We start from the raw sequence: 24,050 nt of genomic DNA on the forward strand, positions 1-24,050 counted from the left end.
GAAGAGCTTTTAATGGTTTTCTTCTTTTTTTGCCAATTTGTCCTTCCTCCTGTAACAGCATCCTGCCACATGTCACCCTATTGCAGCGGGTCTCCAATTCCTGGGGAGAACTGGATGGGAGGGAGAGGGGAGATCGGCAAAAATTGCCCTCCTCCTTCCAATAGCGGAGGCATCCATTGGATCAAAATCGAAGTGAATGTGCTTTGAATAGAGATACTTGCTCAAAGGTTTCCGGCAGCCTTTGATGGCACAAACCACAAATTGCAAAGAGAGAAACAGATTGGAACCTGTGAATGATCCTTGGAACATCAAGGCCTGGAGTTAAGTGGCGGGGAGATGTAGCCATTGGTTTCTACAATTCAGAGATTCCTTCTTCGCCATGCAAATATACTACTGCTCAAATACTGTGAAGAACGTACCTGGGACAGAACAGTCGGCATGGAATGAAACTCTTAATCTCAGGGTCAGGGTTTTGAGGCGCACATTGGGCAGAAGTTTCCTGCACTGCAGGAAAGGTAAAGGGTGGATGGTTCAGTCCAGTCAAAGGCGACTATGGGGTGTGGTGCTCATCTCTCTTTCAGGCCGAGGGAGCAGGCGTTTGTCCACAGACAGCTTTCTGGGTCATGTGGCCAGCATGACTAAACCGCTTCTAGTGCAACGAGACACCGTGACGGAAGCCAGAGTGCCGTTTACCTTCCCACCACAGTGGTACCACAGTGGTACCTATTAATCTACTTGCACTGGTATGCTTTCGAACTGCTAGATTGGCAGAAGCTGGGACAGAGCAATGGGAGCTCACCCCGTCATGGGGATACGAACCGCTGACCTTCCGATCGGCAAACCCAAGAGGCTCGGTGGTTTAGACTACAGCACTTGACCTCATCCCCAACAAAAGAATGTGAACCAAGCACGCCTTGTTAAACTTGCTACATCCCCACTTTCTCCCTTGCTGTAGTAGTTTAAATTGTGAGCTTGTTGGGGCACTAACCCATGTTTTCCCTAACCCCCATTGCTTATGTTACTCTAAACAGCGCTGTGTACATAGTGGCCGAGTTATTTCTTACTAATAATAATTCATGTGACTCCCTTGAGCTATGTGTATAGCATTCCCACATGGAATGATACCTGCGAATAGTTCCAAGCATTGTCCCACAGGGATCCGGAACATTTCACCGGAACAGTCTCTTGCGTTCAGATAGAATGAAATAGTTCAGGATCTGTGGGAGAGCGGCCACTTTCTGAAGGGTAACTTTGCAGGAGAAATTAGGAGGTCACGATGCAAAAAACGCCACAGATCCCATAATCCCTGAAACGAGGTCAGTTACAGGGGTCTCTTCTTGGTGGCTGTTTCCTGTTTTGAGGCTTTCTGTCAGTCTTCTTAGCCAAGCCAAAGCACCGCCAGCAGAAGCAATGAGACAGAGGCATGGCAGGAGAGCAGAATCTCCTCTTTGCAAGTAGCGGACGCCAAGGGAAGCAGAAAAGATGCTCCAGAAGCTCTCTGATAATATTGTGCAAGATTTTAGACTTTTTTCACATTGAGAGGGGGTGTTTTCCCACCAGAAATGGCAAGGGAAGCAGAAAAGATGCTCCAGAAGCTCTCTGATAATATTGTTCAAGATGGTGGGCTTTTTTCACATAGAGAGGGGTTACTGCACTGGGGAGAGGGGGTGTTTTCCCACCAGGAATGGCAAGGCAACCTCTGAAATGTTGGTGGAAAATCAAGGAGCGGTCATGTATAGATAGACCTTCCGACTGGCAAGCCCAAGAGGCTCAGTGGTTTAGATCACAGCACCACCAGTGTCCCTGAGAAGTAGTTCCCATCGAACTGAGTGGGACTTACTTCTGAGTAAAAAAGAGTTATGATTGCTCTGTTTTAACATTTTTCAAGGATGAAACTATATCAGCACGTAAAAAATGCACAAAGCACAGCTAGTTCCAGGTCAGAAATACTTGAGATGCGACAGGCAGAATACAATGTTCTGGAGAATTATATAAAGAGATGTTAGGCATCAGGGGACTTTTTACACTGCAATTGAAGCTCCATACCAGCTACCAAAAATTATACACTAGAATATCTCCCAGCTAAACTGAGCTGAATACAACCATCAAAGAAGTTTGGTTGTTGAGAGCATCAATGTTCAAACACATAATTTTACAAAAATGAAACAGCGGGACTTTGCTGAGAATAGAACACCAGCTTTTGGACCATGAGTTCAATAAAGAATAGCTTATTTTCCAAGAGATCAGAAAGATGAGAAAATCTGCAGAGATCCATGCCTCATTTGAAACAAAACTTACTGAAACCTGCCCCACCAATCCCCGCTGATATTGCCCGGAAGAAGCTTGACCTCCCCCCACTTTTCTGTGTATTTAGTTATTTTGGTCTTAATACATTTAATTGAAAGCTTGTTTTCTACAGTATTGGAATGAGTTCCTACAGCTTTATTAAATCCATTCATTTTAGAGATATGTTACATTACATTTAATTCACATGTCTGAATCCATTTCAACCAAATTTGAGAGAAATACTTTTCAACCCTCTTTTACCGTTGTGCTGGCAATGGCCATCTTTACACCTCTACTCCTAGCACCCCAACAAAAACACAATTTTAGAGTTCTTTTGGAGAGGGGGAAGGGCGGTTCATTGGGTTGGATGCAACGGGATTTCCTCTTTCCCTCCTCTCCTCGGTGGTGCTCCCAAAATCTGCTCTAAAGGGTTCCCCCAAAAACTCTGGACCAGATTTGGAGGGTGGGTGGGAATCTGCAGGGGAGTGAAGGAGGGCGTTCTGTTGCATGGATGGAATTGTGCAGTGCTGGATACAACCCTATTAAGCCACTGTTAAAATGTGCCACTGGCTGCAGAGCAGTGGCGTAGCGTGGGGGTGCAGGGGGGGGCGGCCGCACCGGGCGCAACATCTGGGGGTTAGGGTTAGGGGGCGCAAATCCACGGGCTAGGGGGCGCAAATTACTTGCCTTGCCCCAGGTGCTGACAACCCACGCTACGCCACTGCTGCAGAGTACAAACTGCACAGTCTGGGTTATTGTATAATAATAACTTTGTAAAGTATACAGTTTTGGGTGGTTCCCCCTCCCCCCTTTATTTTCCCTTATACATGGGTGCTGTTTCTTTTTTCCTCTTTTATTTACGTCTCACCATGTTTAGCGCACATATAATATAATTATGTACTTTTTTGAACTTTCATTAAAGATGTGTAGAAAGAAAAAAAAAAGAAAAGAAACTAACTGGGCTTAGAAGAGTGGCAAATGGGGTTATAAAGGAAAATACTTTTGACGAAACCATTTTTTTTTTCATATGTAAGAGGAAAAGAAAGGAAAGCTCTCCCAACAGCCTCCCCAAACTGTCCATGGAGAATCTATACGGACTGCCAGTGTTTTAAGACCATGTAAAATGACACCATAATCTTAATGCTACATTCTTTTTCTTTGCCGTGACTGCACTGTATAATATTAAAATATATAAAAGACAATCTGGGTTACTGTACACTTTTTCATCCCATCTTTGTGTCTTTACCACCCCTACCCTCCACCCACCCACAAATGAATACTCCCAACTAACAGGCTTCCTAGAAAACTTCGTAAAAGCTAGATTGTGATAAATAAAGTTACTAGGAACCTGCACTCTGACAAAAACTCTAGCTGGTGAATTCCAACATACAAAATTCTATCCCCATAGAACTACCCAATTGAATGGGCCATCTTTTCTATGGCACCGGTACATACTCGCTCTTTCTTTGCCCTTCGCTTTTTCCTTTCTCTGTTGTATACCTGAAGGAGTGTCTCCACCCCCATCGTTTAGCCCGGACACTGAAATCCAGCGCCGAGGGCCTTCTGGCGGTTCCCTCATTGCGAGAAGTGAGGTTACAGGGAACCAGCCAGAGGGCCTTCTCGGTAGTGGCGCCCGCCCTGTGGTACGCCCTCCCTTCAGATGTGAAGGAAATAAGCAGCTATCTTCTCTTTAAAAGACATCTGAAGGCAGCCCTGTTTAGGGAAGTTTTTAATATTTAAGGCTGTATTGTTTTTAACACTTGATTGGAAGCCACCCAGAGTGGCTGGGGAAACTCACCCAGATGGGCGGGGTATAAATAATAAATTATTATTGTTATTGCTACTATTGTATATGGCTCATAAAATCTTGCAGCTGGGTCAAGGAAGGTTGCTGTAAGAGGCTGCTTGGTCCCTGAATCTCCTTCCCTACCTGTGCTATCTCCAGAGCCAGCCCATTGGATCCTTCCAGCCATGCCTCGGCAGCTGTAGTAAACACAGCCAATTAGGGCGAACAACAGCCAACTCCAGCTTGAGCGCCGCTGACAGTCTACATACCCTGCTGCTGCAAAAGATGCTAGCGGGTCCCTCACAAGCGGCTTTTCGGGAAATGCGTAGGGAATGCAGGACCTGAAAACCTCTGAGGCTGCAAAGCAGAAGATTGCGCCTGGACCTCTAGATCCCAGTTATGTGTTTCCAACTTTCTGCTAGTGGGCCACCAGCTTACAACCTACTGTAGTTTAAAAGCAAGTCATTTATAAAGGTAAAGGGACCCCTCACCATTAGGTCCAGTTCTGACCGACTCTGGGGTTGCGGCGCTCATCTCGCTTTATTGGCCGAGGGAGCCAGCGTACAGCTTCCGGGTCATGTGGCCAGCATGACTAAGCCGCTTCTGGCAAACCAGAGCAGTGCACAGAAATGCCGTTTACCTTCCCGCCGGAGCAGTACCTATTTATCTACTTGCACTTTGACGTGCTTTTGAACTGCTAGGTTGGCAGGAGCAGGGACCGAGCAATGGGAGCTCTCCCCGTTGCGGGGATTCGAACCGCTGACCTTCTGATCGGCAAGCCCTAAGCTCTGTGGTTTAACCCACAGCGCCACCCGCGTCCCAAGTCATTTATACTTAGGGATTTATTAGCACATTCAGCACTTTGCACACTATGGCCTCCTCGCAAGCAGCATCGTGCTGACTGAAACTCCTTGTGGCACAAAAGGACCAGAGGTTAGAGTGCCGACACACTCGCAAGCAAATTCAGCATTGCCACAGCAGAGAAAAGGGACACGAGGGCATTTTTTTAGCACAGGCTATACAAATCAGCGAGACGTGATGCGACTTGCTTCTGGGCTGCCTGTTGGGAGAAGGCCTGCAAGCAAACATGGGCATTCCAACCCAACCGCGTCAGGAAGAAAAGGCTGCTTAAAATACAGGCCCTGACCTGTTTGGCGCTCCTTTCGAAGACCACATACTGCTGACACTGGTCAAGGCGTCTTTTCCTCATTGTCCAGTAGTGTAGGACACGGTTTTCCCTCTGGAAGAGCTCGTTCAGGATATCTGCCGGATCATAAAGAGGCCAAATCAATCGGTGCGCTGAGCAAAAGGCAAAGGCTTATGGAACTGATATATCTGGCAAGCCGCTGAGGCACCGTATTTTTCGCTCTATAGGACGCTCCGGACCCTTGTTTTAGAGGGGGAGAACAAGAGAGAAAAAAATCTCCCCCTCTCTGCTCAGCGCCCCTTCAGCAAAGCAGCAGGAGAAACGGAGCCCCTTCCCTTTCTCCTCCCGCTTGGCTGAAGGGGCGCTGAGCAGCTCTCCCTCTCTGCTGAAGCCAGGAGAGTCTTGATCTCCTGCCTTCAGCGAAAGCAACGCGAAGCCTCTGGAGAGCGGAGGGAGCGCTCCCTCTGCGCTTTGGAGGCTTCGCGTTGCTATTGCTGAAGCCAAGGAGCCTGCTTTCGCTCCATAGGACGCACACACATTTCCCCTTAATTTTTGGAAGGGAAAAAGTGCTTCCTATAGAGCGAAAAATACGGTAACTCAAATAAACATAAGGAAGTCTGGCATACAGCAGCAATAGTTGAAAACAAGCAGCAGTGGCAAGAGAACAGACTGAAAAACAAGTTTCATTAAATCTCACATGATGCTCTTGCAATACAAAGTAAGGATTCTTTGTCTGTAGGAAGGTTGAATCTCCTGTGTCTGGTGTAAAGGGTAAAGGTAAAGGACCCTTGGACGGTTGAGTCCAGTCGAATTCGACTTTGGGGTGTGGCGCGCATCTCCGCTTTCAGGCCGAGGAAGCTGGCATTTGTCCGCAGACAGCTTTCCGGGTCATGTGGCCAGCATGACTAAGCCGCTTTTAGTGCAACGGGATACCGCGACAAATTCCAGAGTGCATGGAAACGCCGTTCACCTTCCCACCATAGTGGTACCTATTTATCTACTCACACTGGTGTGCTTTTGAACTGTTAGGTTGGGAAGAGCTGGGACAGAGCTATGGGAGCTCACTCCGTCATGCAGATTCGAACTGCTGACCCAAGAGGCTCAGTGGTTTAGACCACAGCACCACCCACATCCTTAAAGTGTCTGGTGTATCTGTGTCTTACATTTAAATATGGCCTTTATGTTGTTATGGCAAGCGGTCAATGCATGAAGCAACTCTCACAAGTGATAACTTCTACACCCAGTGCTGCCTGCTTGAATTTTCGGGATATCAGTGTATCTAACTGTGTTTGGATTATCATATATTGCTTAATAAGCTGCGATATGAACAAGCTTAGTACCCTTGCACACATCCACTTCCTCTTATGTGAGTGAACCAACAAGTAAGCAAATCTTCCTATCATTAACCGATGTGTTCCACTGCATCCAAACTAGGAACATAACGCTGACAGTTTCAGTAGAAGCCAGGATATGAAATCATAGTTTAGAGTTGGATTCATATCCTGGCTTGTTCTGAAACCACTGGCCATAGCGTCCCAGTTCAGACCTAATGAGAAACTAGTGTTAACTGAAGACTTCCTGGCATGTTCATTTGCTTGCACAAAGGGAGAAGTGCACAGATACTAGATCCATTTGTATCTTGGCTTATTAAATGCAGATACGATCATCCCAAGGCGGCCACTGAGTGTCCCAGAATTCATGGCAGATCAGCATGAAAAAAATACAAAGCTATGTATATACACATAAAATAAAATAAATGAGGCAAAGTGTTGCCATTTCAGCTCCTCACTGAGATCTGCAATTTATTTTCACACTCCAAAGTGTTCGCCATACTCATAACTGGTCCTCATCTTGCTGTTTACAAACACATTAATTTGTCTATTTATTCATTTAAGGTATTTCTGTAACACCCTTCAATTTACATCATTTTTCTATTTAAAGGAACAGTCAATAAAACAGAGTGCAGAAAAAGCATTAAAAACAGAGCCACTAATCACTTAAAAAAACAAACAAACAGGTGTTAAAAGTCTGGTCGGGGAGCAGGCAATAAAAATTCTTCACCATGCACTTAAAAAGTTACTAACACAGGTGCCAGGCAAGCTCACCTGGGGAGAGAGTTCTAGTAATGGGACCCCACAACTGAAAAAGCTCTCTCTCCAGTCATCACCTGCCTCACCTCCAATGGTCTGGCCACTCAGAGGAGGGACTTTGAAAACAGGTGTATGTCTGGCTGCTGTAGGAACAGATATTCTATTGGGGACCCATGTTGGCCAAGCTGTGCAGGGTTTTAAAATGCAACCACCAACTAACTTCATGGAAGACTTTAAAAAGCTGTAAGCACTACATAGGACACTGATTTCATTATTTTTGTGCATTCTGATTCCTGCTTATTTTAAGGATAGGTCTTGATCATTTTCTCTGTGTTAATGTCTCTGTTACAGCTCTTATTTTTATTTAGCAGTTTGCAATAAATAAATGTGCTGCTGGGTTTGTAGAATATTTTATTTGCATGAAATATTTAGAAAATCTGTGTATTTATATATATAGCTGACAGACAATTAAGTGGAAGTTTCTTAGTTTTTTTAACCTCTCTCTCTCTTAACGCTATCTCTCTCTATCTATTCCTTTCTTGCTCTCTCTATTTTTCCTCCTCTATTTTCTTTCCCTCCCCTCTGGGTTGATGTTTTCATTTTATCTAGATCCGTGGTTCCCAACCAGGGGAGCAATTTGATTTTTAAGGGAGGCAATTCGAGAACGAGTTATTAACAGCGAATGGCCTTTTAGGCTTCCTCCATGTGAATAGGAGTTCACTTTTTGAATAATCAGGATTTTAGAGATGCATGGCCAAAAAAAAAGTTGGGAACCACTGATCTAGATTAAAGTTTTAGCCTGGACAAGAAAGATAATTGATTATAATCTTTGTATCTCTCTTTATAAAACCTGATAAAATTTATTCAAAAAGAGGGGGGAAAGAAACTCTGTTTCACACGCAGGAACAGGTAAGTGTGTAATTTACACAAACAGAGGAAACATGCTTAAATGTTTGGCACTGTGGTCATTTGTTATTAATACATTATCTCAAGTTGCAAAAAATTCCACAACTTCCACTGTTGTGCTTCCCCCCAAAAAACTTATTTTTTTACCCGGTGACAACCACAGCTAGGAGTTCTTTATTGCTCTTAGCATGGCTTGCGATGCTAACAGGGGCAGTTGATGCACAGCTGATTTGCACCCTTGCTCTGTGTGTGCTTCGTGAGTACCATCCGCATAAACCAGAACTGTATCGCCGCCTTACCAACGGAATGGTTGAACTCTATTAAGATCGACAGGTAGCCAGCCCATCATGCATGCTTACTTTTCACCTGCTGTTCAGGGGCCTTGATGTGAGTCACCATCCCTGGCATGTTGACGCTATTCCTGTGCAGGTATTTCAGGAAGACATCAGCATTCCGCCGAGCCAGCGTGCAAGCCTGGAAGAGACCACAGACAGACACATCAGGGCAGGCATGCGCAAGGTGATGCTAACTGACCTTGTCGTTTTAGGCACTACAAGTGGAAATTTAAATTCCGCTACAGCCTGTGTGTAATGGCTTGAACAAACAAAGCAAATTTGGCCCATTCCTCTTGGGCTGCACAACACAGATGCTTCTCTATGAGCAAGTAAGGTAAAGGGACCCCTGACCATAAGGTCCAGCCGTGGCCGACTCTGGGGTTGTGGCCTTCATCGCGCTTTATTGGCCGAGGGAGCCAGCGTACAGCTTCCGGGTCATGTGGCCAGCATGACTAAGCCGCTTCTGGCAAACCAGAGCAGTGCACGGAAACACCGTTTACCTTCCCGCCGGAGTGGTACCTGTTTATCTACTTGCACTTTGATGTGCTTTCGAACTGCTAGGTTGGCAGGAGCAGGGACGAAGCAACGGGAGCTCACCCCATTGCGGGGATTCGAACCGCCGACCTTCTAATCGGCAAGTCCTAGGCTCTGTGGTTTAACCCACAGAGCCACCAGTGTCCCTTCTATGAGCAAGTAGGAAGGCTCAATTCCTCTGTGCCATGTTTTTCCATGGATGTTCCATGCCTTGTTGTTCCCCAACCTCAGTTCTCCTAGTAACACATGCTAGGACTTTTTCCAGAGTGTGGCTGCATGGCATCAACTGTCAAGCTATTTTTTGATCAATGAAAATATCATCACAGTGGTTTGGGGGGGGGGGGAAGCAGTTTAGTTAAGTTTATAGGACAGTCACTGGTCATATTTTTACATGGGCCACGTTCAGACATAAAGCTGAGCTAATAAACATAGCTTACTGTAAGCACACTGGTTCCTGGGGAGGAGATTACACCAGTTTTGTTCTCCACCCCCCCGGCAGTCCTTTTATTTATTTATTTGCAAACTTATAATCTGCACTTTCATAAATATATATATATATATAGCAAGACTGGATGCAACATGTATAAATAAAAATGAGTGAAATGGTCATTAAGGCATCATTAAATACATCAATAAATACTGATTGGTTAAAAGAAAAGGAAAAAATGCATGTCGTAAGGTGCTTCAACAAAAAGTTGTTTGAAGGAAGGGAGGGATGCTTCCTGTTGAATCTCTACTGTGGCAGGGAGTTCCACGGGGCAGGGTCTGCCACACTAAAAGCTTGGTCTCTTGTTTAGTCGTGTCCGACTCTTCGTGACCCCATGGACCAGAGCACGCCAGGCACTCCTGTCCTCCACTGCCTCCTGCAGCTTGGTCAAACTCATGTTCGTAGCTTCGAGAACACTGTCCAACCATCTCGTCCTCTGTTGTCCCCTTCTCCTTGTGCCCTCCATCTTTTCCAACATCAGGGTCTTTTCCAGGGAGTCTTCTCATGAGGTGGCCAAAGTATTGGAGCCTCAGCTTCACGATCTGTCCTTCCAGGGAGCACTCAGGGCTGATTTCCTTAAGAATGGATAGGTTTGATCTTCTTGCAGTCCATGGGACTCCCAAGAGTCTCCTCCAGCACCATAATTCAAAAGCATCAATTCTTCTGCGATCAGCCTTCTTTATGGTCCAGCTCTCACTTCCATACATTACTACTGGGAAAACCATAGCTTTAACTATACGGACCTTTGTTGGCAAGGTGATGTCTCTGCTTTGTAAGATGCTTTCTAGGTTTGTCATCACCTTTCTCCCAAGAAGCAGGTGTCTTTTAATTTCGTGACTGCTATCACCATCTGCAGTGATCATGGAGCCCAAGAAAGTAAAATCTCTCACTGTCTCCATTTCTTCCCTTCTATTTGCCAGGAGGTGATGGTCCCTAGCGATGACTAAAGGAACCTCAGGGGTGTGGAGAACCACTAGAAGTGTCCCATCCGAGGACCTCAGTGATTGGAGTCTTTTAGCATGCCGTGGCAGCCAAAACAAGGTCTGGTTTAGTGCAGCATCCAAACATGAGACTGTGGTTAAGCGCTCTCTTCCTTAAGCAAGCCGCCAACACTCAGGATTCAGGAACAGAAGTAAATCCTTTCACAGCATTTTCATGCTGTGTTTTGCTCTTAAACACTAATAGGGAAATAGTTGCTTGATGTGACCAGCTGCCCTCAATTATTACATTATTTGCTAGGACTCATAATCGGCAGATTATAAACTAGGAGCACGATCACTGTGCAGGCACCAGCAGACAAGGACATAAGTGCAAAAATCTCTTAATTATACCAGCTTCTAAAGAGCAAGAGCGCTTGTTTTGAATATTTGGAGTTCTTTGGGTAGCAGGCCAAAGAATAAAACAAGCTCTAACATAAAAAAACCCCAAGCAGCACTCAATCTCTTGAAGCTACTAATCAAGGAGACTAACTGAATATTGGAGGCAGAAGACAGAGGTGCCCACTGATATAATAAAGGCTGCAGCCCTAAATGTAGATTTAGGTACTCAAATGAGGTTCACATCTGAGTAACCATGTTTAGTAGTGGCTGAAAAGCCAACAGAAACAAAGGGGAGCATTTTACATTTCATGCATGGTACCAACTGAGGTCCACTTTCTGGTCACCTTCACCTAAATGGACACAGTAGCAATCAGTTTACACTACAGAACACACACTCGCCTTAACAGCTGCAGCCTTTCTCTCTAAAAATGGGCTGCTGAGATCTGAACACAGATTACATGGAAAAGTGATAGCAGAGGTGACAGCTGGAAGCCCCTGATCCGGTCAAGTCACTATGTTAAGCCCTTTATACATTGACCTTAGAATTCTTATTCATTCAACAAAATTCATGGGCAAAGTGGACCCTCGTCCACAAAAGCTTATACCACAATTAAACCTATTAATTTTGAAAACTGCTGCAAGACTCTGCTGTTTTCACAAGGTATCTCGTAAGCTTTGCTTTATTTTTAGCGCCGTCAGAAACGGCCCAAAACGAGCTTGCTTCAATATTAAATGGGCAATCAAGCAGATTGATGTCCTTGTGCTTCTTCGCTTCTTCAGCCTTCTGCTCCAATTAACTAACTGCACTGTGTTTGACAGCTTTTATTTGCTATTTTGAGAAGCCGCAAACCTCCTTCTATATCCTGCGCCCGCCCGTTAGCTTTCCAGTCCATCTTTCCTTGCCCCTTTCCTCTGCAGAAACAGTAGATCGGATTGACAGCTGCTGGCTTCAACTTTGCCACACCAGGGACCCGCTTTTGAATTTTATATTAGGTAGGAGGATCCAATTGGTGCTCTTAAGTTGATAGACGGGCTTTTGATTCGATGGACACCTGCTGCTAATGACCAAGGAAGGGGAGGTGATTTTTTTGCTGTTTTTCCCTTCCTCCTTCCGCCTTCTCTGTAGGGTCCCCCAACAAAATATAGGAAGTTTTCAGGGGTGTTGAGGGCTGCACACATAGGGAGAAAGACACAAAAACAATCTCTCTTTTTCTTCTTTAGGAGGAAGCAGGATCAAAAACCCTTCCGCGAGCACGAACAGGATTCCACGCTGTGTAGCACCTTCCCTTTAGGATAATGGACCCAAGTTAGTGAGCTCCATTGATTCCCATGGGACTACTCTAAGGATGACTAAGGTTGGATGCGGCCCAATAATACCAACATAGAGTACAGTAGGTACAACTTAAGAGTACGATAAGACCATACAATAACAAAAATTTAAATGGGCTAAAACATTAAAACATCAGCTAAAACACGTTAAGATAAAGATATAATAATCAGATCTCAGCAGATCGTCACTAGTAGGCAGTGGAGCATTCGCACAACTCTACCAAAAAGCCTAGGTGGAAAGGTATGGATTTGGCGCAGTGTCAAAAAGCAAATAAAACAAAAGGGCACGGCTTATCTCAAGGGGGAGAGAATTTCACAAATTAGGCAATCCTTCCGTAATGGATGATCCAGGGGTCAGCAAACTTTTTCAGCAGGGGACTGGTCCACTGTCCCTCAGACCTTGTGGGGGGCCAGACTATTTTTTTTTGGGGGGGGGGGAATGAACGAATTCCTATGCCCCACAAATAACCCAGAGATGCATTTTTTTTTTTGCTTAATGTATGTAGGGTTTGGTGTCAGCGTTGCTCGTGCTGTTCATTTGAGTTTCTTTGGTGGTGAGAGAGGTTGGGGTTGGCCTAGGGTATGGTTGTTTGTTTGTGATTGGCTGACGTGATCTTTGTTTTCGTGTGTGAGTGGGGTGGGTGGGTGTTTTGGATCAGGTTAGCCATATTGATTTCTATGCTGTTGGTGGATTATTGCCATTGTCTTGTTGGGCTGTGTATGTGATAAAGGGGAGCCATACCGAGGTAAAGGCGTCTTCTTCTGTTTGTCCCCGTGTCAGTTTCAGTTTATTGGTTAATTTTTCTAGTAGGGCTGTTTCCCATAGTATTTCGTACCATTGGTCCAGAGATGCATTTTAAATAAAAGGACACATTCTACTCATGTAAAAACACGCTGATTCCCGGACCATCCGCAGGCCGAATTTAGAAAGCAATTGGGCCGGATCCGGTCCCTAGTTTGCCTACCCATAGATTAGGCAATCTTGTCTGCCCGTTTTATATGCACGGTTGCAAAACCCAGCCTTGAAATATAGTGTTCATAGGCACACGAACTTCTCCTTGTTACCTTCAGGAATGCCTCCTTCTGTTCAAGGTGTTTACTTATCATAGGCGTTACATGGTCTGTTTCCGAGTTGGGGCCCAGTTTGTCAGCTCCTCCGCACCAGTCTTCTTCTCGCTTGTACTCTTGCTCCAAGCTTTCCAGTACGCTGCATACCTATTGGCCAACAGACAAGAAAAGACAGAGTAAGGGTTTCTGTTGCAGGATGAGGGCTAACCCATCAATACTGAAAGGTCATGTTGTGTGGATGTCTGATTAACTTTTCCCAAAGCAACTACCGTATTTTTTGCTCTATAAGACTCACTTTTTCCCTCCTAAAAAGTAAGGGGAAATGTGTGTGCGTCTTATGGAGAGAATGCAGGCTGCGCAGCTATCCCAGAAACCAGAACAGCAAGAGGGATTGCTGCTTTCACTGCGCAGCGATCCCTCTTGCTGTTCTGGCTTCTGAGATTCAGAATATTTTTTTTCTTGTTTTCCTCCTCCAAAAACTAGGTGCGTCTTGTGGTCTGGTGCGTCTTATAGAGCGAAAAATACAGTACACTATTCCGAACTAAAAAATGGAAAGCGTAATGATCGTGGTCAACAAAAGAGGTTTAAAGACTCTCAAGGCAAATCTTAAAAAATGTAGTCTAAGCACCGACAACTGGGAAACACAGGCCTGCGAGTGCTCCAGTTGGAGAACAGCCTTAACCAAAGGTGTCATGGGCTTTGAATCTAGATTCAGGTAGGTAGACGTGCTGGTCTGACGCAGCCAAAATAAATAATTTTTTTTTAAAAAAAATGTCCAGTGGCACCTTAGAGACCAGCTAAGTTTGTTCTGAGTATAAGCTTTTGTGTGCATGCACACTTATTCAGATACACTGAAACAGAAGTCACCAGACCCTTATATATAGTGGGAGGGTGGGGTGGGGTTTATCTCAGAAGGGTGGTAGGAGATGGGTGATTGACTCAATGGATATGGTAAACCTGTTGACGTTTTTTTGGTCATCTGCATACTATCCCTTGCTTTTCCCTGTAGGACTAACTGCAGTCGTTAGCAGTCTGTTATCTGAAGAAGTGTGCATGCACATGAAATCTTATACCCAGAACAAACTTAGTTGTTCTCTAAGGTGCTACTGGACAATTTTTTAATGGGCTTTGAAGATGCTCAAATGCAGGACGAAAGGGAGAAACGTGCTAAGAGGAAGGCACGCTTGGCAAACCCTCACCATGATCAACTCCCACCCAGAAACCTATGTCCCCACTGTGGAAGGACGTGTGGATCCAGAATTGGCCTCCACAGTCACTTACGGACTCACTGTTAAAACCGTGTTCATGGAAGACAATCTTACTCAGCTATGAGTGATTGCCGAAGAAGAAGAAGAAGAAGAAGACTGAAATGACTGGTATTCACTTCACATCTACAACCTGATTTGACAGCTTCCTCAGAAGTCACACAATGCAAACAGTGGGTCAACATTACGTCTCTTGACTACTCCCAGCTTCCCTCACTTGTGGTTTGCAAACAGAGGTTACTTCAATACCATGGGTCCATTCTGCTAAAGCCAAGTGAACAAAGCAGTTGTTAGTAAGCCCTTGGTAATGTGAGCAAGCCCATCTTTAGCACTGGAACGGCTTAATTGCTCCTGAGCTGCAATTACTTTTAAGGCTCGCTCTTTGAAAAGTTAAGAGGCCTAAGAAAAGTTAAGAAGCTCTAAAAAAAAAGTTAAGGGCAGCAACAGGACCCTCTCGCCTTCACTAATGTCTAGTTTTGGCCTTAGATTAATTTAAACTGGAATCAATAAACTACTGAGGTTAAAGGGAGAGTGGTAGAGAAACTACTAGAAAGCAAGCTTTAGGACTTATACACCTACTACCTGAAACCCAGTCCATTCAGGAAATGGTGTGTTTTGTTTTATACAAAAAATATACACACAGAGATCATGCTCATTTTCAAGTTACACCTAGGAACGTGTTTCCATTTTCAAGTATTGTGACTGTAATGCTGGATGACAACATACAGAGAAAAGCAAATGAACCAAGTCTGTAAAATGGAATTGGTTTCCCTTATTAACCTCAGTTGAGTGAATCTGGGCTTTAAAACCAATCTGTCGTGAAACCGGCCCTTGAAACCATTTACCAGCAGCCACACTGTTGGCTCGGCCAGCCATTGTCCTCTACCTGCTCCGATGTTTTGTAAAAGGCCACGGAGGCGTTCACAAGCTTGAGCCGATCTTCCATCTTGAGCATCAGCTGCTGCCAATGAGAGGCCACTTTCTCCGCGCAGTCCCGGATCATGTCCATGTCGTAATGATTCGCCTGCAACATCGCTTCGGCTTTCTGCTGCACTTGCAAGGCGCTCTGGTGCGTTTTCTGATCAAATACAAACGGAACACAACACTTAATTCGTGAAAAGCATTCTGTACGTTTTCAAAATGGGTTTGCGCCCTCCTCTTGTCAGTTAAATGGAGATTGCACACCAGCTAAATGCTCATTAATCTGGCAACTGCAAGCGAAATGTCCTTCCTCTTTCTCCCTCCTCCTAACTCTGGGCCAACTTAGGGTCAAGGAAGCCAACCCAGCAATGCAGCATTCAGTATTCAAGTGCTGGCTTTTGAGGCTATCCTTGTGGGTGTATCTTAAAATGTGGCATCAGTTGTATATGTTGTCCGCAAGTGTTACTAAAGAATTATCCACAAGCCAGAACAGTTAAGAACCTAGGACTGACTTCTAGGTGCCACCTCTGCCTTAGAAATCCTTCTCAAAACTATCAAGGTAAAGGACCCCTGGGCGGTTAAGTTCAGTCAAAGGCAACTGAGGTTGAGACGCTCATGTCGCTTTCAGGCCAAGGAAGCCGGCGTTTGTCCACAGACAGCTTTCTGGGTCAAGTGGCCAGCACTTCTGGCCACTTCTGGCACAACGGAAAACTGTGACGGAAACAAGAGCGCACGGAAACGCCATTTACTTACCCACCACAGTGGTACCTATTAATCTACTTGCACTGGCGTGCTTTCGAACTGCTAGGTTGGCAGAAGCTGGGACAAAGCAACGGGAGCTTGCAGGGGGTTCCTGCTTGGCAGGGGGTTTCCTGCTTGGCAGGGGGTTGGACTCGATGGCCCTTGTGGTCTCTTCCAACTCTATAATTCTGTGATTCTGTGAGCTCACCCCATCACGGGGATATGAACCGCTGACCTTCTGATCGGCAAGCCCAAGAGGCTCAGTGGTTTAGATCACAGCACTTGACCTCATCCCCAACAAAAGAATGTGAACTATGCACACCTTGTTAAACTTACTACACCCCCATCTTTTCCCTTGCTGTAGTAGCTTAAACTGTGAGCTGGTTGGGGCACCAACCCATTTCCCCCCAACCCCCATTGCTTATGTTACACTAAACAGCACTGTGTACATAGTGGCTGAGTTATTTCTTAGCAATAATAATTCATGTGACTCCCTTGAGCTATGTGTATAGCACCGTGAAGCATTGTCTCCCCCCCCCCAACATGGAATGATACCTGCGAATAATTCCAAGCATTGTCCCACAGGAATCCAGAACATTTCACCGGAACGGTCTCTTGCGTTCAGATAGAATGAAATAGTTCAGGATCGGTGGGAGAGCGGCCACTTTCTGAAGGGTACCTTTGCAGGAGAAATTAGGAGGTCGCGACGCAAAAAACGCCACAGATCCCATAATCCCTGAAACAAAGTCAGTTACAGGGCTCTCTTCTTGGTGGGTGTTTCCTGTTTTGAGGCTTTCTGTCAGTCTTCCTTAGCCAAGCCAAAGCACCGCTGGCAGAAGCCATGAGACAGAGGCATGGCAGGAGAACAGAATCTCCTCTTTGCATATAGCAAACCCCAAGGGAAGCAGAAAAGATGCTGCAGAAGCTCTCTGATAATATTGTGCAAGATGGTAGGCTTTTTTTCACATCGAGAGGGGGTGTTTTCCCACCAGGAATGGCAAGGCAACCTATGAAATGTTGGTGGGAAATCAGGGAGTGGTCACCTATAACTTGTCTACACGGAGACAAGTATTTCTCTTTCCATTGGTTCTGTGTAGCTTCTTCTAACGGGGAAGGAAAGCAACTGCTGGAATGGTTGAGAAGCTGATAACAGGATTCATATTTCAGCCACCCCACTGCCTCCCCTAAAAGCTAGGCTCTCAGCACACACCTTTTGTGTCATCTACATCTAGTCTACACACAGCTGCAACAATACAGCAGCGAGAGAAAGCAAGCCCCACGAGACAGAAATCAGAGCACTCTCACCTGATTATAGTTAAGGATTCCAGGTCTAGGTTGTAACTACATGGGACTACATGGCACGTGAATGAAGAGCAATAAATCTGCACGCAATGCTCGCACACTGGGTAGGTGGGGAAAGCAGAGTGAACTAGGCAACAGGCCCTTGTTGCTCCGCATACTGGATCCCAGTTCAAGCAGCATCGGGAGACTGGGAGTAACTGGTTGCCTTTTTATGTGCTCGCAAAGCTTCACATGCCATAACCAGAGCACCACACCTGGAGCGACTACCCGAATTATACGAAGGGGGCATATCTGCAAAAAGGGGACCTCTCTATACCCTCTAAGTGGGACACTTTGGGAGTAAGTTTGTCCCACTTTTATCAGGTCTTCTAGAACGCTCATGGGTTGGGGGTGAGGTGGTGGTGGTGGGGGGAGAGAGCAGGTTTCCCCCTGCTATGTAGCCATTTTTCACCTGTCTGCTATAGGATAGCATGGCTATGCTTGCAGATGCGTTCCCCTTTCAACAAGACTGGGAATTCTTCAAAGGCGGTGTGTTCCTGATCGCTTGGAGAGGGATGTGAGCTGACTGAAGTCAGCCCAATAATCTGCATGCAGTAAAGGGGGGGGGGGTCCTGCTTCTCCCAATCATACGTGATGGGTTCGTTAAATGTGTAGAGGGAAGCCCATCCAACTGTACTCCACCTGCGCTGCCATTAAAGGTAAAGGGACCCAGTCATGGCCGAGTCTGGGGTTGTAGTGCTCATCTCACTTTACTGGCCGAGGGAGCCGGCATACAGCTTCCGGGTCATGTGGCCAGCATGACTAAGCCACTTCTGGCGAACCAGAGCAGCGCACGGAAATGCCGTTACCTTCCTGCCGGAGCGGTACCTATTTATCTACTTGCACTGGTGTGCTTTCGAACTGCTAGGTTGGCAGGAGCTGGGACTGAGCAACGGGAGCTCACCCCATCGCGGGGATTCGAACCGCCGACCTTCTGATCGGCAAGTCCTAGGCTCTGTGGTTTAACCCAAAGTGCCACCCGCGTCCCTTATTACTGCTATTGTGTAATTTTAAATATCACTTTTCAAACAAGCTTCAATCCTATTACTGTTGAGTGTTCAAAGTGATTATCAGATACTTTCACAGTATCCTTACCACAGCCCTGAGAGATAGGCTGGTATTAGTAACCAGGTACTTCTTTACAGCAATGAAGAGTAGATATTTGTTTAAGAACTGCTGCAGAGCAAAAATGTACTGAACTGTTTTGCTACAGGTTATTATTAAGTGCTCTGAGGCCATGCAGATTCCTGGGCCCCTTTTTGACTTAAGACATTTGCTGATGGAAGAAAAGAGGGGTATGAACGTTAGAAAACAAATGCATAAATAAAAAGGAGTTGTAGAGAGGGTGTGCTGGAGGAAAGCAGAATTTCCAGGTTTGAAATCTAACTTTGCTCTGGAATCCTTAAGTATAACCAGTATATAGCCCGCTCTATCGCATTCTACCAAAGTAGCCCCCGGTTATAGTTCCTACACATTTATCCCCTAAAAGGACAAATATCTACACTGCAGATTCTAAAGGGAAGGAATGTTATACCGAAAATTTACCAAAGCTGCCAAGAGTGAGGACACAGACACTGCAAACTGTGAACAACAGAAAGGGAAAACGGAAAACTCCGCAGAACGACAGTAGAACAGAAGGCAGTTACTGTAGCACCAAGGATTTCTGAAAATAAAAAGCTTCCCAATGGATAAAAGCAAAGGATTTTACTTTTAGCAATCTTAAGCACTCACGTCTCACTACGTATTACCAGAAAAAAAAGTTAAACCGTACAGCAGTCGTTTTCAATGCTTTGGGCCTCTATTTTAGTCAAGACACCTATCCCAAGTAAGGTGAAGATTAGGATTTAAAAGTTACTTGAACACCCTGGTTGTTGCTGGTCATGTAGTAGTAGTAGTAGTGGTAATAATAATAATAATAATAATAATAATAATAATAATAATATGCCACGGATCTGACTGGGTTGCCCCAGGCATTCTGGGCAACTCACAACAAATGGTAAAACATCCAAAACAGGGCTGCATTCAGGTGTCTTCTAAAAGTCAGATAGTTGTTTATTTCCTTGACATCTGAAGGGAGGGCATTCCACAGGGCAGGTGCCACCACCAAGAAGGCCCTCTTCCTGGTTCCCTGTAACCTCACTTCTCGCAGTGAGGGAACCCCCAAAAAGCCCTCAGAGCTAGACCTCAGGGCTGAATGACAGTGGTGGAGACACTCCTTCAGGTTTACAGGGCCGAAAGTGTTTAGGGCGTTAAAGGTCAACACCAACACCTTGAATAGGGCTTGGAAATGTACTGGGAGCCAATGCAGATCTTTCAGGACCAGTGTTATATGGTCCTGGCAGCTGCTCCCAGTCACCAGTCTGGCAGCCGTATTAAACTAAAGAAGCACATTAAATTAAGATGCACGTTAGCAGTGGCATGAGGGCTTTCCACATTATTGCTTCATGGTAGTGTGTGGCATTTAGCAATGTAAAATGATGATGTCCCCATAGCAAATGAACTATCTCTTGGTTAATAAATCTTCAGCAATGAATTCCACCCGGTGAAATGCACAGTGATAGCCACAAATGCTGCTCAAGAGGTAACCAGAAATCAAATTTACGAACAAAGTTTTTAGTCACCATTTTGTCCTGCTGAGGGCTGACGCTATCATAAGAAGGCGGGAAAGCTGTTTTAAGCAGAGTCAGACTAGCAAGCAATCAGGCTCAATATTGTGTCCACCTTGACTGGCCGCGGTTCTCTAGCATTTTACAAAAGAGTCTTTTGGAGACCTGGACTGAATCTGGGACATTCTGCATGAAGACTTTCACTAAGCAATAGTCAAAATACTATTTCCGCATCTTTAGGAACCCTTCACAGGTCATTGTGCCATGTTGACAAATACCTTAAGTTATTTTTCTGCTGGCTGATACACATCAACAGGCAAACGGGCGTTTGACTAACATCTCTCATCTTGTGTAAAATATAGTTAGGGGCAGACTCATGAAAAATCAGACAAGGACCGCCTTGTTTCTGAAGCTATCTCCTGGCATTGGGAGATTTAAACACTATCAATCTGACACATGATTAGTAACCAGCAAATTTAAATTATAAACTGAGTTGTTCCTCTAGTGCAGGCTTCCTCAAACTCGGCCCTCCAGGTGTTTTGAGACTACAATTCCCATCATCCCTGACCACTGGTCCTGCTAGCTAGAGATCATAGGAGTTGTAGGCCAAAAACATCTGGAGGGCGGAGGTTGAGGAAGCCTGCTCTAGTGTAAGTGCAAAAAGAGAACGAAAGGTATCTCTGCACGCTCTGCTGGACCGCAAAGTTGAGAGTAATAGCCAAGAACACTTTTACCTCTATTGCATGCTGGAATTGTTCGTGTTCGCGCTGAAGTTGCTCAGCCTCTTGTAGCGAGCTGGCAGTGATCAGTCCGGCATTTAACATGGACTCTCCGTTTCGGATCCAGCCCAATACCTGAAATGCAACAGGAGAGAGCACAGCTTAGCACAGTGGTTCTCAAAGGGGGTGGCAGGAAGATTCCAGGAAAACCAAACATTTAAACATTCCCATATAGTATAATACAGTATAGTATCAGAGGACAGTGGTACCTCGGGTTACATACGCTTCAGGTTACATACGTTTCATGTTACAGACTCCGCTAACCCAGAAATAGTACCTTGGGTTAAGAACTTTGCTTCAGGACGAGAACAGAAATCGTGCGGTGGCGTCGCAGCGGCAGCAGGAGGCCCCATTAGCTAATGTGGAGCTTCAGGTTAAGAACAGTTTCAGGTTAAGAATGGACCTCCGGAACGAATTAAGTACGTAACCAGAGGTACCACTGTATTTATTTATTTGCAGAATATGGATGGGTGATACAATTTCAATTGTGATCCAGAAGCACCATTCTAACAGTGTGCTGAATAAAACTCATTTATCTTTATATTTTGGGAATGATACATGTTCTTATGTACCTGCATTGTTTTATACTTTCTTGATGTCCCGCGATCATATGATAAAGTAGTTGTGCTCTATGTTATAAACCAAGCACCGCTAGGAATTGTTTCTTTTGGTTTTCCAATGTACTTCTTAACAACATAAAATTCGGTGCGGTGAAAGCAAATTCTTATTCTGAAAGTGTGGCGTGGGGGGGGGGGAGCTTGAGAACTGCTGGTTTAGAACATTCTCTTTACGTCTAGAGCAGTTTCTCAAACTTGGGTCTCCAGCTCGTTTTGGACTACAATTCCCACCATCCCTGACCACCGGTCCTGCTAGCCAGGAATGATGGGAGTTATAGTCCAAAAACAGCTGGAGGCCCAAGTTTGTGAAACCCTGCTCTAAAGCAATACATCTGAAAACGTTCCTATTGTTAAAGAGCAATATTCAAAGATGGGGGAATTTGTTTCACGCTGCAATGTTAACAATGGTGCCAACATCAGACCATTCCAAAGCTCAGCTTTCACCAGCTTATTATCAAACATACTTTGGTTTTCTGTTCTTTTCTGTAGAGGAAACAACATATTTCCTGGTTGGGCTGTGGACTCCCATCCCTCCTCCTGCCTCCTCAAATCCTGGCTTACCATACATTTGATTGCTATGAATGGAAATTTAATCAGGATTCTAAAAGGTGCATTGTGGGCCAATTTTTCGATATCACAGGGCACCATAGCAAAGGAGGGAGACTATGTGCAAGGGTGGAGCAGGGTGAGTTGGTTCACACCTGATCACTCCATGCTAGTAAGTGTGGCAACTGCACTAGATCTTGAAAGCATAATGCACCTTCACAATGATGGACCAAGTGCTACAGAGATCACCATTTTACAATAATGGTCGCAAAAGTACAGAGCCTTTTTCTCTGCAAGGAAGATTAAAAAGAAAGTAGATCAATCCCATTGTGTCCTATTAATGGATACTTTGGATAAACTCAGCACTATCTAGAAAACAAAGCCACAACATTCTTATTAGTGGCAGCTCAATATGTAGCTGCATTTTTTTTCTGGTAAGAGATAAAACACCAACTGCAGATATGTACTTTATTAAAGTAAGATTAACATTAAAAATAGACTGTCTGGAAAAACGTCCAAGAGAGACAGAAACCGTACTATTATTGTTGTATTTACAGAGCATGGCTGCTTTTACCTTGACTGCACAGAAGAAACCTAATTCAAAAGAAATTACGCCTGCAAAAATCGTGAGCCTTAAAGGGTAAAGTTAGGGACATGCTCTAAAGGTTACAAAGAACAGAGAGAATGTAACGCCAGAATTACAAAGTGTTCAACTACCAACCGCCTGCATCTTTGTACAGCAAACTTTTAAAAAATAGTAACGCATGTCTCATCAGATTATTTGTACCACCCGCCATTTTAGCGAAGCCAAAGTTTGGTGTAACCAACTAAGAAAGTATCCTTCTGTCCCCTAGTCCAGCAGCAGCAAATCTGGCAGGAAGTTGCGGTCATTAGCTAAAGGAACTGTGGATCAAGTGCCGCAGGAAGCCAACACAACAAACAGCAAACACGCGATTCTCTCTGTCTGGCTGAACACCTGCCGAGCTGCAAAGCTTTTTCTATCTCAGAGGAAAAACAGAAAGACATCTTCCTTCCTGGCTTAAGAATGAAATGTGTATTTCTGCATCAAGGTCACTTATGTCAACAGATAAAAAAGAGCTTTCCGCCCCCCAAAAGGCTTACAACGTAAGACTTGTGGAGAAGAAACTCAATTCAGGAATCCTTTTCATTGGGAAGACTACAGAATTGGGATCAATGTATCTGGTTTGGGGGTTTTCTAATTCACTGGTCTTTTGTGAGTAAATTCCACCAATCCAACTTCATGCAAATTGATAAAAGAGGGGAAATAGAACTATTTTGGCCTCAACTCCTAATATGTTTAAATTCATAATGCAAACAGTAACTTAAGAGCTTTTAGCACATTGACTGAGATAAATCAACATGCATATGGAACATATCTATGAGACAATGAAAATGTGAACACTTGACTAGTTTATTTTAAATTTCCTCCATCTAATTTCCTAATCTAAGTTTCCACCAGAGCCCCTGTGAAGGAAGTTTCTTGAGAAGGAGCAAACATGGAAACTCTGCTGGCCATGTTGAAGTTTATAGTGAATTTCCTTACAGATTACACTCATAGAGGGTAGTAATGGTTGCTGTTGCTGTTGCTTTTTGGCATTTGGTTTTTATTTTATACTGATGACTTTTAGCTTTTGTCAGCTGTCTCAAACGCATCTGCCGGAAGGGAAAATCAAAATGCCAATAATAATAATAATAATAATAATAATAATAATAATAATAATAATTCTGACAACGGGGGCAAAATTTACCAGATGCATCAGCTGCATATGTGTTCAGATGTCCTGAGTGCTCAAGCTGGCCGGCTGATAAGTAACAAACTTTTCTTTTAAAAACACCACCACTCAAAAAGGCTTCGCAGGAAGGATAAGATGAGATACAGTGATATCCCAGCAGTTATTAAGAGCAGCAATTTAAGCAAAAGAGTAA

The 24,050-nt window shown here is 44.7% G+C and overlaps 1 protein-coding gene and 1 long non-coding RNA gene across 8 annotated transcripts in view; one reads left to right on the forward strand and one right to left on the reverse strand.

Annotated features, from left to right (window-relative positions):
- The window catches only part of TRIO (trio Rho guanine nucleotide exchange factor), a 257,003-nt gene that overhangs the window by 106,382 nt on the left and 126,571 nt on the right, over nt 1-24,050 (reverse strand). For all 7 annotated transcript variants that reach the window (XR_014513332.1, XM_083449240.1, XM_083449242.1 and 4 more), the window contains exons 16-20: nt 20,896-21,015; nt 15,439-15,630; nt 13,285-13,434; nt 8,575-8,689; nt 5,220-5,335 (exon numbers count right to left, since the gene is read on the reverse strand). Coding sequence is in view for 6 of the 7 variants with exons in the window: in XM_083449240.1 (XP_083305366.1) it covers nt 5,220-5,335; nt 8,575-8,689; nt 13,285-13,434; nt 15,439-15,630; nt 20,896-21,015 (693 nt within the window). In the remaining variant the exon portion in view is untranslated. The remainder of the gene's footprint in view (nt 1-5,219; nt 5,336-8,574; nt 8,690-13,284; nt 13,435-15,438; nt 15,631-20,895; nt 21,016-24,050) is intronic.
- On the forward strand, nt 1,201-19,450 carry LOC310681694. Its single transcript, XR_014513519.1, has 3 exons — nt 1,201-1,316; nt 16,800-16,960; nt 19,065-19,450. It is a non-coding gene; the product is annotated as an uncharacterized lncRNA (long non-coding RNA).

Source organism: Podarcis tiliguerta (genome assembly GCF_965153285.1).
Source record: "Podarcis tiliguerta genome assembly, chromosome: 7".
NCBI lineage: Eukaryota > Metazoa > Chordata > Lepidosauria > Squamata > Lacertidae > Podarcis > Podarcis tiliguerta.